General features: G+C 38.5%; 1 protein-coding gene and 1 long non-coding RNA gene across 3 annotated transcripts in view; one reads left to right on the plus strand and one right to left on the minus strand.

The window, feature by feature from the left end:
- Positions 1-12,589, plus strand: part of LOC134821772 (uncharacterized) — a 51,978-nt gene that overhangs the window by 30,348 nt on the left and 9,041 nt on the right. The window contains exon 6 of the mRNA XM_063832538.1: positions 7,756-7,830. Coding sequence (XP_063688608.1) covers positions 7,756-7,830 — 75 coding nt within the window. The remainder of the gene's footprint in view (positions 1-7,755; positions 7,831-12,589) is intronic.
- Positions 312-12,589, minus strand: part of LOC134821773 (uncharacterized) — a 30,617-nt gene continuing 18,339 nt past the window's right edge. The window contains exons 2-4 of one of the 2 annotated variants that reach the window (XR_010161050.1): positions 1,280-1,346; positions 919-1,124; positions 312-717 (exon numbers count right to left, since the gene is read on the minus strand). This is a non-coding gene — a long non-coding RNA (uncharacterized LOC134821773). Of the gene's footprint in view, positions 718-918; positions 1,347-12,589 lie in introns of both variants that reach the window. The other variant, XR_010161049.1, reaches the window with a different exon arrangement.

The raw sequence follows: 12,589 nt of genomic DNA on the forward strand, positions 1-12,589 counted from the left end.
AAACACACCCACAAACACACACAGACACATACACACACAGACACATACACACACAGACACATACACACACAGACACATACACACACAGACACACACACATAAACACACATAGTTCACTTCAGTACACTACATTACAATTACAGACACACGCAGTACAATCAGAGACACACACTCGATACAAAGACAGACACATGCACAAACACACAGAGTACACTTCAGTACAATCACAGACGCAGGCACAAAGACATATACAAGAAGAGCAGATTGAAGTACCTTCATTTGCAGATGTTGACGCATTGATCTGTGGGATATGTTCTTCAGTCTGTGACTGATCATCTGCTAGAACTGTCTCATTTGGATCAACCAGAGGAGTATCTTCCGGCAGGAGTCTGAGTGGGTCTATCGGGACAGCCATGGATCGCTCTCCGTACCTTGCTGAAATAAAGACAAAGGTCAACGACGGATGTCGCATGTCAGTCCTGTAACTAAATGTAATGCAAAATAGTGAATAAATAATTTTTACATCTGAACGATTGTTCATTGATTCTTTGAATCTGTTCATTGATTCAAAGAATCAATGAACAAAAGTTCAGGATTTTACCTTCTGTTAAGCTGTTAGCACTGACTCTAGCCCCCTCTCCCTACAAAACGACCATATCTCGGGCTGGAGCTTTCAACCGTCTTGCCTCAGCAGCCATCTAGCACAGTCGACCTGTCCTGTTAATTATGTGATCATCAAGTTACCAAATTTAATCCTTCAATATTCAAATAATTGATTATCAGACAAAACAGAGTTTAGAGCTCGACGTATGCTTCAGGGTTTCACACTGTGCTGTAATCAAACGCATGACTAAAACCTCTTGCTACTATTACCAATGTTAGATAAACCCATATTGTTAAGGCGGTCAAATGATTTACCTGAGTTGATCGCGTCCATGAAAGGGTTCAACTGCGCTCTGTCCAGCTTGTTAATGTCCGCTCCAGCAGCCAGCAGTGCCTCCGCCTCCGTCACTCTCCCTGCTTTGCATGGCCAGTGAAGCGTAGAGCTCCCCTCTAAGGCTCTGTGACGATCCGACGAAGGATCCAGATTCCCTTCTTTTCTCTTGAGATTGCTTCAATTCTTCCTGGAGTATGCGGATTACCATTTTTATACTTCCATACAGGGCGCGTGAACAATCAGCAATGAATTATCAATTAATCAATCTAGTTTTTGAGTAAAAAGTCCACAGATTGTGATACATTGGATTTGATATTGGAAAAGACATGGCTTACCAAGTACCTTTTCATGTGCTTTTTGGAGGACAGGGATGACTTATTCCTGCGTGCCATTTCACCATAACTATCTGCTGTAACAGCAAAAATTAGAATTATGTCGGACATAATTCTAAAAAATTGGAACATTGTAGTTAATCAGTGTGGTGCTAACAACAGAGAGCGATTTGAACGGTAGGCAATTTCATAAATTTCATTAACTCGATATAAGGATGATTGGAACAGGCTAAAATCTACAATGTGGCATTAATAACTGGCTATATCGCTGCATTAAACGATTAAAGTATTGCTAACTATGGATATTCTAAGTGATCTAGGCAGAGGGGAACCGGCACAGCCAGATGGCGTTGTTTTCACTTTCAGTGACTAAGTTTCACGATAGAAAAATTGACCTTATGTATTTTAAAAAAAGGATGCACAGTTCAAGCAATAAATCGATCGGCTGCTCATATGATATTTGCATTTAAAGGAGGGCCCAGTGCAGTGACCAGTAAGTCTGTTAAGGCAACATTTAGATCTGAGATAAGCTGAGTCTTGACAAAGATAAGTGAGTTTCGAGAAAGTGCACACGGATAAAGTTATCAAGTGACAATGATAAGACTAAGTTAGGGTCAAGTCAACAGAATGGCAGCTGTAACAGAAACAGTTCATTGGATAGGGGAGTAGGGGATTATGACGGAGTGAAATTTATTTAGCAGGGCAAACAAAAAACAACTGACAGCACTGAGCAAGTGAACTGGAAAATTGAGGAACGAAAATAACAGTGGTTGTCAGCCCTTTCCGTAGCAATCAGGATTTCCCAGGAGATCGATCAGGCAATCAGGATTTCCCACGAGAATGCTCGAGCCAACGCGCGCACTTGTGTCACGTGACGGCCACGTGACGCTCTAATCGTTGTCACGTGGTACAGAAGGGAGGTTCCTAGAGCGTCGATCTCGACAAGAGGAATTTTCTCACGGTTTATCTTCAATAACTATAGCTATTTTTATAGTAGAGAGTTGAAACTTTCACCAAATGTTTCCCTAGACACTAGTTCATCGTAACTGTGTCATAAAATTTTAATTTAGGGACCCAATTTTGTGCAAGACTCCGGTATCTGACGACCGGTCGCGGACGTGGTTATTGTAATGTCAACTTCTGTTGCACACTGAGCGAGCTATATTTTGAGAACAAAGATAAACTTTACACCAGGTGAAAGCTGAGACGTTTCTCTTTAAGATGATCACCTCACATTCTATGTATCTGTGACATTGAGATAGTAACGATTCAAAACGTCAAGTTGAACAGGCTACAAAATACGCGCTGAATAAAAGTCCACCCCAGGAGTCCACCCCACGCGCGTAGGGTGTTAATAGTAACATACCGTAATCATAATACCAACTCTTTGAGTTAATCATAAAACTAGCTGTAGCACTATCCTTAACTTGACTGATGGCAGCTAAGCAGTAATTGCGTTGGGATTGAAATGTGACATTATAATGATATTATGGTAGCGGAATATCAGAATAGTGCACAGATTATTATATAGTATCTAAATGAATCTTATTAATTGTACAGTACGAAGTGGCAATCTCAGCTCTGTAGTTTAGTTATATTTAAAATATTTGTAAAATGGCATCCACAAATTTTAAAACTGTTTCAGTCTCCACGCCTCATCACAATAAAATAAAATAAAATAAAATTTTCCATGAAAATTCTATTGGGGCTAACTTCAAACACGAGAGAATATTTTATTCTGAAGTTTCAATGTGTATCTGAAATCAAATCAAGTTTACCATTCGTAACCTTTCAACCACCGGAGTGTGGGAGGTAATTTGTGTAGTGGGTCGGTGTAATGGCGCAGCCACTGGTACCCTCACAGACATTATTCTCCTCCTGGTGGTTACTGATTCTATAGTACGTGTTATAATGGCATGACCGCACCTGTCACGTATCTTACGCCGTAAATCATTATAAAGTCAGGTACTCAGCGTCGAGTTCAGCCTAACAATATAAGTGCAAATCAAAACTTTAGGATTTAATTATGAAATGTTGCTACACGAATGATATACGACAGGATGATACCCCTCGTTTATTAGGACTTGTGCAGTACCACCGAGCAGTTTCGAGAAATCGGGTGTATTCCGAGCAACAGATAGTGTTACCATAGTTACAGACTAGATAGTGTTACCATAGTAACACAACATGGTGACTCTAGTACGTGACTCTGGTAGACACATCAGACAACTTTCTAGACTGGACAAGTGGACACGTCACTTGGCCAGACTATTTACACCAGACTGTGAGGTCTGGTGGTATCCAGTAAATTAGAGAATTTCCAGGTTTTCTTTAACTCGTTTCTAAGTTTTTATGTGTGATTGAAGTCAGTATTTTTCAAATCAAACCACGGAGGGTATAAAAATAATCTGCAACATTTAGAAACTTATCATGACCATGAATCATGTAGTTTTGAATATACCGACAGATTCATCAGCAGCTAGTACATTACGAGATGTCCATGATAACGTTCAATATATCTTGAATCCATTGAAACTACTACACATGCTACATTCTTGCTACATATCCGCAATAAATACCTATACAAAATACTGTTACACCGTGTGTAGTATCCCATACATCTCAATAATCTCACTGTACTCACGTGCAGTAACAGTACTGTACTCACGTGCAGTAACAGTACTGTACTCACGTGCAGTAACAGTACTGTACTCACGTGCAGTAACAGTACTGTACTCACGTGCAGTAACAGTACTGTACTCACGTGCAGTAACAGTACTGTACTCACTGCAGTAACAGTACTGTACTCACGTGCAGTAACAGTACTGTACTCACGTGCAGTAACAGTACTGTACTCACGTGCAGTAACAGTACTGTACTCACGTGCAGTAACAGTACTGTACTCACGTGCAGTAACAGTACTGTACTCACGTGCAGTAACAGTACTGTACTCACGTGCAGTAACAGTACTGTACTCACGTGCAGTAACAGTACTGTACTCACATGCAGTAACAGTACTGTACTCACGTGCAGTAACAGTACTGTACTCACGTGCAGTAACAGTACTGTACTCACGTGCAGTAACAGTACTGTACTCACGTGCAGTAACAGTACTGTACTCACGTGCAGTAACAGTACTGTACTCACGTGCAGTAACAGTACTGTACTCACGTGCAGTAACAGTACTGTACTCACGTGCAGTAACAGTACTGTACTCACGTGCAGTAACAGTACTGTACTCACGTGCAGTAACAGTACTGTACTCACGTGCAGTAACAGTACTGTACTCACTGCAGTAACAGTACTGTACTCACGTGCAGTAACAGTACTGTACTCACGTGCAGTAACAGTAAGTTGTACTCACGTGCAGTAACAGTAAGTTGTACTCACGTGCAGTAACAGTACTGTACTCACGTGCAGTAACAGTACTGTACTCACGTGCAGTAACAGTACTGTACTCACGTGCAGTAACAGTACTGTACTCACGTGCAGTAACAGTACTGTACTCACGTGCAGTAACAGTACTGTACTCACGTGCAGTAACAGTACTGTACTCACGTGCAGTAACAGTACTGTACTCACGTGCAGTAACAGTACTGTACTCACGTGCAGTAACAGTACTGTACTCACGTGCAGTAACAGTACTGTACTCACGTGCAGTAACAGTACTGTACTCACGTGCAGTAACAGTACTGTACTCACTGCAGTAACAGTACTGTACTCACGTGCAGTAACAGTACTGTACTCACGTGCAGTAACAGTAAGTTGTACTCACGTGCAGTAACAGTACTGTACTCACGTGCAGTAACAGTACTGTACTCACGTGCAGTAACAGTACTGTACTCACGTGCAGTAACAGTACTGTACTCACGTGCAGTAACAGTACTGTACTCACGTGCAGTAACAGTACTGTACTCACGTGCAGTAACAGTACTGTACTCACGTGCAGTAACAGTACTGTACTCACGTGCAGTAACAGTACTGTACTCACGTGCAGTAACAGTACTGTACTCACGTGCAGTAACAGTACTGTACTCACGTGCAGTAACAGTACTGTACTCACGTGCAGTAACAGTACTGTACTCACGTGCAGTAACAGTACTGTACTCACGTGCAGTAACAGTACTGTACTCACGTGCAGTAACAGTACTGTACTCACGTGCAGTAACAGTACTGTACTCACGTGCAGTAACAGTACTGTACTCACGTGCAGTAACAGTACTGTACTCACGTGCAGTAACAGTACTGTTACTCTCTTAGTCTTACAATGTACTGGACACATTGGCATGCATACAATAAAAACAAGATCTCTTGAATATTCTTCTTATCAAGTATGTAAGTATTGAAATACGTAGTATAAATTGCATCATGAACATAAAAATAAATTAACCAGTCTGACCTTTAGAGTATTCCCCTAAAAGAAGAGGAAGAAGAGGAGCCGTAATTCTTGTTACAGTGGTTATCATTAGTATCTCCTGAAGCCGCCTAAAGGTGACTTTAATTATCAGTGTCTCATCAACTCGTACAGTACAGTACAGTACAGTACAGTACAGTGCAGTACAGTACAGTACAGTACAGTGCAGTACAGTGCAGTACAGTGCAGTACAGTGCAGTACAGTACAGTACAGTACAGTACAGTACAGTACAGTACAGTACAGTACAGTACAGTACAGTACAGTACAGTACAGTACAGTGCAGCAGTACTGGCCAGTTAGTAAGAAAGGGAGACTCAGAGTTAACGGTCTCTTGAGAGATATGTCTACGGTAGCCTCACTGATTGTGTTACTAATCAGTTACTAAGTTGATCACAGTCTAGTTGATGACGGCTATCACAGTCTAGTTGATGACGGCTGACCACAGTCTAGTTGATGACGGCTGATCACAGAGTACCTCTTGTCCTTGACTGTTGACTGTTGACTGTTGACCATACTCTGACTAAACTCTGACTAAAACTCTAAGCAAAACATTACAACAGAAGGCTTTTTTGGGCACCTCCATATTACTCTATCATACTCCAGAGTTCTACTTAGTTTTCCAAAGGGCACTCTTGGTTCCTGCCCTCCAAATCTCGCACATACCCAGAGTACTACTATTGCTTGCCTGCCAGATCCCCCAAGTTAGCATGACGTTAGTAACATATCAGATCTGAGTAACATGATGTCTGGTCTCCACGCTACGCTCTATTTAAAGATCACGGCACTTTCAAATGTGCCATTTTTACATTTACGTGTCATTTGATCGCATATTATACTGTATTGTTCTATTGTTGTTCTGGAGTAAGTGTTAGTGTGTGGGTGGTGGGTGGTATTGTTGTTCTGGAGTGAGTGTTAGTGTGGTGACGTACATTGCAAGCTGTAATGGTATAATAAAAGCTGTGCTGCTGACTGTTACTACCAAGGGGTGTGTTCCAGAACCAGTCTCGTAATTTAGCTGTTCTGTACAAATAGTTTGAATTTAGGTTGTTCCACTTCCAGAACTAAAGTCGTTCCAGAACCTAAATCATTATGATTTTGGCTGTATTGTTCGAATATGTTTATTGTTTAATCAAATAAGCACGGTTTCAGGGGAAGATTATAACGTTATTTGATGTAACATCTAAATGTGGTATCGTAACGTTAACATCCCTTTTTTATTTAACATCATCATAACTGATCAGAAACAAATTGGGTTTAGAGTAAGCTTTAATAAAAGCTTTGCTGCAGTTTACTGCAGAATAAGTCATATTCCAGAACCTGCGTCAAAGTTGATGGGTCCCTACCAGCACTAACGTCATAAACAATATTATAGATCATATTATATCTACAAAATACGATATATTATTATTAGTAGGAAATATTTATTATTCCAAGACAAATATCATCATACTAATGTTAATTATAATCATAATAATGTCAAGAATAATATGGAATACGACATATTCATAATTCACCTGAATAAATATTATGATATAAACCCTAATGTTAGAAAAACATTAGTATTATCGTGTGTAAGCTTCTCATAAGTCTTCGTATAGTCTGACAAGATGATGAACACACAATACGACAGTCAAGTTAAAACTATCTCTCGGTCACTTGTATGTTTTTCTGAGGAAAATTCTGACGTTTTTTAACACTGTTTGAAGTGATGCATTTCAAGTGAGACAACGATAATTCTTCTACTCTCTTACTTGGCACAGTGTCTTGTGCTAAGTGCTTGTTAAGATAGGAGGATGTAGCCGCCGCTTATATGGCATAGTTACTATTATGAAACAAGTGGTACCGCTCCCCCCCCCCCGCCCCCCCCCCGCCCCCCCTTTCACCTTTTGTAGAATGATAGAATGTTTTTATTAAACATTATTAATAAATGAATAATTTAGTTATGAATGAATTATTTAGTAATGAATGAATTATTTAGTAATGAATTATTATTAAGTAATGAATTATTAACTAATTAATTAATGAACTAAATAACTAATTAACTAATTAACTAACGAACGCTTTGTTTCAGAGTCGGTTATGTGTAGCAGCAAAAAGAGCGGTCAGTAAACTCCCCACCAAGACCGTACCAGATCTACCTAAAACTGTAAGTTTGCTAATTTCTCCTTAACAATTAGTAAATTAATCATTAATTGCTTACCTTACTCGGGAATATTATAGCGGGTTAATTTATGACTGGGAAAATTACTGTAATGACCGGGAAAATATGGCGGAATGTTCCAAAACCCACCAAGCATCAAAATGTATTACTATTAGTTTACCTTACTCGGGAACATTATAGCGGGTTAATTTATGACTGGGAAAATTAATAACCGGGAAAAATATGGCGGAATTTTCCAAAACCCACCACTTTATCCCAGTCATAATATTCCCGAGTGAGGTAATTAAGTAATAGTCATATCGATTTACTGAGAATGTATCATGTGTTAGGTAATCATTTTGATGTATTATTACCCCTAGTACTATTTAAACTTGTCTCCATATCTTTTCAATGTATAATATTGTATAATGTACAATGTATAATATCTCTAACTGTAAAAACACGGAAGAAGTAGCAATCATGCGATGTTATGTATTTTGATTAATACAGTAATTAGTAGGGTAATTAGCAAAGTTCATTGATGTACGTGTCGCTCGTACGGTACGTGTGGTTACTAACGATGATGAAACGGAAATTGAGAGCAATTAAGTATTTATTACTCTCGTTATGTAACTATGACGCAATCTCGTTGTTACTTACTTGTTATTGTTATTTTACTCCATGCAGTCAGTCACCACGTATATCTTAACAATAGATAGCGTGTGAGCTTGCTAAGAAACAATAAAATCTGACCGCATAATACATACTTAATTACGACAATTATACCACCGACTACTTAAGGTAATTGGGATAATCACGAATTATAATCTATAATTATTCCCTGTGATATATTTTTTCTTCTTATAAGAAGCTAAAACTGCTGGCCCTCTTAGAACTAGCATCAGGTTACAAAACGCTGCCAAGTTTCCTTTTATCTAATGAAATTGTCTGATTACGTCATGTGAAACTTCGAAACTTTTCTTTTGGAATTTTGAAGTATCAGCATTCTAAGAATCGGAAAGGTAAAAGGGCTGAAGTGGGAAAAAACTGATAACCGTTAAAATATTGGTATCATGCCATACTACCTAATAACTTATCAGCAATACACTGTGGGAAAAATCAGACCTGGTATCCAAGATAGAAAGATGAGATAATGAATTTAGAAGAATAGTGTCTAGTAGGGTATGGTTATCTCTAGCAGGTGCTAGACTCTCAGCCACCCAATAATGGTACTCTAAAACCTGCTAAAACCTGCTATACACCGCCTTTACTTGTAGGAGCAACCCCGGTTATTACGGACTCAACCCGTCCAGGAATAACCATTACCATTACCTTGGTACTTTAAATCAATAAGATAATTAAGCGCCGTGAAAATCACCTACTGTCTAAGTTTTACTAAGTTTTACTCACTGGTTGGACCACAATCTAACAATATATTACCACGATCAGATTATGGAATGTATATCATGTATATGATTCTTGGTTGAACCAGTAACCACGTACGCTTTCAACATGCTTCTACGGTGTCGCAGTACAATGATTCGTTACACCCAGCTTCACTATTATAATACATCCTGCATGCTTGGTGGCAGTGGAATCCCTGTGTGTCCCTAATTAAAATATGTCCGTGTTTCCTTGTGTTGTTTCCCTGTGTGACGCATATCACATGACACGTGACATTATATTACACAATACACACGGTGAGAGAGAGAGCGTCGGAGATCTCCTTTGAAACATGCTGGAGATCATTAGATAACGTTAGGTTGTATGGTTTGGGAGATTAATTGTTGGGTGTTTCTGTCAAGGTGACGTCATGATGTTAGTGTTCTACTTTATTAAGGGCTGATCTAAGTTCTTAAGAAGGATGTAGTGCTACTTCATTACTACGTCACTGCTTCTTCATGTAGTGTTCCTCACCACTGGTTACGAATTTAGCGAGCATAACGACCAGTGTAATAATGATCTAGGGGTCTCTTTTCGCTACGTAATTGAAACTACAGTAAGTTCGCTTTTAAAACATAGTTACATGTTTTTTGTAGCTATTTAATCTCAGCTTGGTGGCTGCCCTAGCCCCTTACAATAGAGTAGAGTAAGCTCATTAGGGCCAGTAGAAATTAAACAGTGGTGTTCTGATAAATATCAGCTCGCTTTGAAACTGTATAAATTGAGACATTTTACATATTTCTTTACTCAAGTTCAAGCAGGCCCAAATTTAGTTATATTATTATAATATCATAGCAGGGTGCTGTTCACAGAACGAATTAAGCTAAATGAGTAGAAATAATAAGAAATGCGGCCGCTTTTGTTTATTATGAGATAAAAATAAGGCTAAGAAATTGCAGCCCAGCTTACAAAACTCCGGACGCTCTCACATTAATGGGGGGGGGGGGGGGGGGGGGGGGAGCGACTTACAATCTACATATTATTGTTATTTGTAGCGTATCATTTATTAAAGATTTTGTGATCCTTTTGTTACGCTATTGTAAAGCTAATGTTACGCTAATGTTACGTTAATATTACGTTAATGTTACGTTAATGTAACGCTATTGTGCAACATGTTGTGTTCTGCATCACATACAGTCACAAAGGTAAGTTAATATGAGACTGCGGCGTCACACGGCCTTTTATATTCTAATATTTTCTGTTTTCGTGTCGTCCTCTTGAATGGGTACAGTTGTTTAAATAATATAACTATTGTGAGGCAATGTATGTAATATGTTATAACATAATATGCATGTAATATTATGCAGGGATATTATCATATTATGCGTGTATTATGACTTTATGATTTTTATTTGAATTCGATTTTCTGGTCTTGTATAGAGCTAGGTATAGTAGCCAATATAGTATAGAGTATAGAGTACTCTAGAGTATACCTTAGTCGTTAATATTATGGGGGGTCTAATTTGGTCCTTTTCGGGCCAAAGAACCATATTTATAACAGTCCATATTTTTACCCCCCATAATTTTACTAGTATAGAATTTACTATAGTATAATAGAGGTCAGTCTTTATAATGTTTACCTCGAGGTTTTGCAACGGAATAAAAACCAAAGTTTCAAATTTCTTCCCGTACCACTGATCTGTAGCTCTGTGGGAAAGTTAAAAATAACTTTGTCCTTGCTCCAGACAGGTATTAAGGTAGTGAGTTCTGTAGTATGATAACACTGTAATTATATAGGGGAAGCTGAAGGTAAAACAGTGTATTATATAATACTGATTTTACTTCCCCGAATGAAATACCTCACTTGGTTTGATCACAGACAATTGATTTGTAACTTTCATCAAATAATACAGCTTTACGGAACATGGAAACTTGAATAAAATGGAATGGTGACAAAGAATGTTTAGGCTGGGAAAATGCTCGGACCGATTAGGGCAGTCAAGTAGAATTTAACTGTATATGATTGGGGAAACCAGTAACATCCATGTTAGAACACGTCATCTGCTCTGAACTCTTACTCTGGACATGAAATGGAATTCAAACTCCCTGCTTTCCTTCAAGAACTGACCTTGTTTACATTATGCATGTTAAGCTAACTTGGAGGAAGGAGATGGCCGTGGCCGTAGTAAATCAGGGCGCGTTATATCAGGTATTCACACTCAGAACTGAGTTTATTCATTTTCCGATACGAGATTGGGACGGGTTCTATAATCAAACAAACAAACAAACATATCATGTTTTTACTGTTGGTGGGTATCAGTTTGTAGCTATGGCCTATGATATCTCACTTAGAAGATGAAATTAATTCTATTTGTATATAACACTCAGCACTCCACTCTGCACTCCACTCTGCACTGTGTACATACCTTATACTACAGTCTACAGCTATATTGAGAGATTTTTTAGATATCATTGAGCATGAGCAGTGATAGATTGAGAGATTGGGAGAGATATACAGTAGTATCGGTATATAGATACAGATTACAGAGTAGTGAGTACCACTCTCACATAGAATACGTGGTCTCTGTGAAACATACCCAATGAGTTGGTTCATTCCAGGTATTAAGATAGGTCAGATTAATGTGTATTGTAATATTATTATCTCGTTAACTAGATTTAACAACAACCACAACAACAACGGTATGTGATTAAAAAAAGTTAGGGCGTGATTTAACTAGATTTAACAACAACAACAACAACAACGGTATGTGATTAAATAAAGTTAGGGCGTGATTTAACTAGATTTAACAACAACAACAACAACAGTATGTGATTAAATAAAGTTAGGGCGTGATTTAACTAGATTTAACAACAACAACAACAACGGTATGTGATTAAATAAAGTTAGGGCGTGATTTAACTAGATTTAACAACAACAACAACAACAACAGTATGTGATTAAATAAAGTTAGGGCGTGATTTGGATTAATGATCTGTGTTTTTTTACTTCGTAAAAACAGCAAGAGACAGTAAGACTTTCACAGCTGTGTAGGTTTTGAGACTTGAGTTCTAATCAGTAGTCTGTGGGGAGATGTTATCAATGTTGAAGAATAATAATTGTTGTTGGGTGTTTGTTTGTACCGATACAGTAGTAGTACCGTAGTCCTCTGTAGAACTCTGCACTTTGTGAATTATGTTGTCCTCCAGTTCACACCTTCACAGTTCACATTGTATGCATAGTTCACATAATCCTTTTAAGCGATTTCACGGCGTATTTTTCAGCTACTAATATGGTCTAATTAAATATGTTAAATATGTCGAATTTTTCGGATCCCTCTTTTCGGTTTCACTCAATTATTTGAGCCAAAAAATCATTAACATG

The sequence above is a fragment of the Bolinopsis microptera genome, chromosome 10, assembly GCF_026151205.1.
Source record: "Bolinopsis microptera isolate Bmic1 chromosome 10, MBARI_Bmic_1.0, whole genome shotgun sequence".
Taxonomy (NCBI): Eukaryota; Metazoa; Ctenophora; class Tentaculata; order Lobata; family Bolinopsidae; genus Bolinopsis; species Bolinopsis microptera.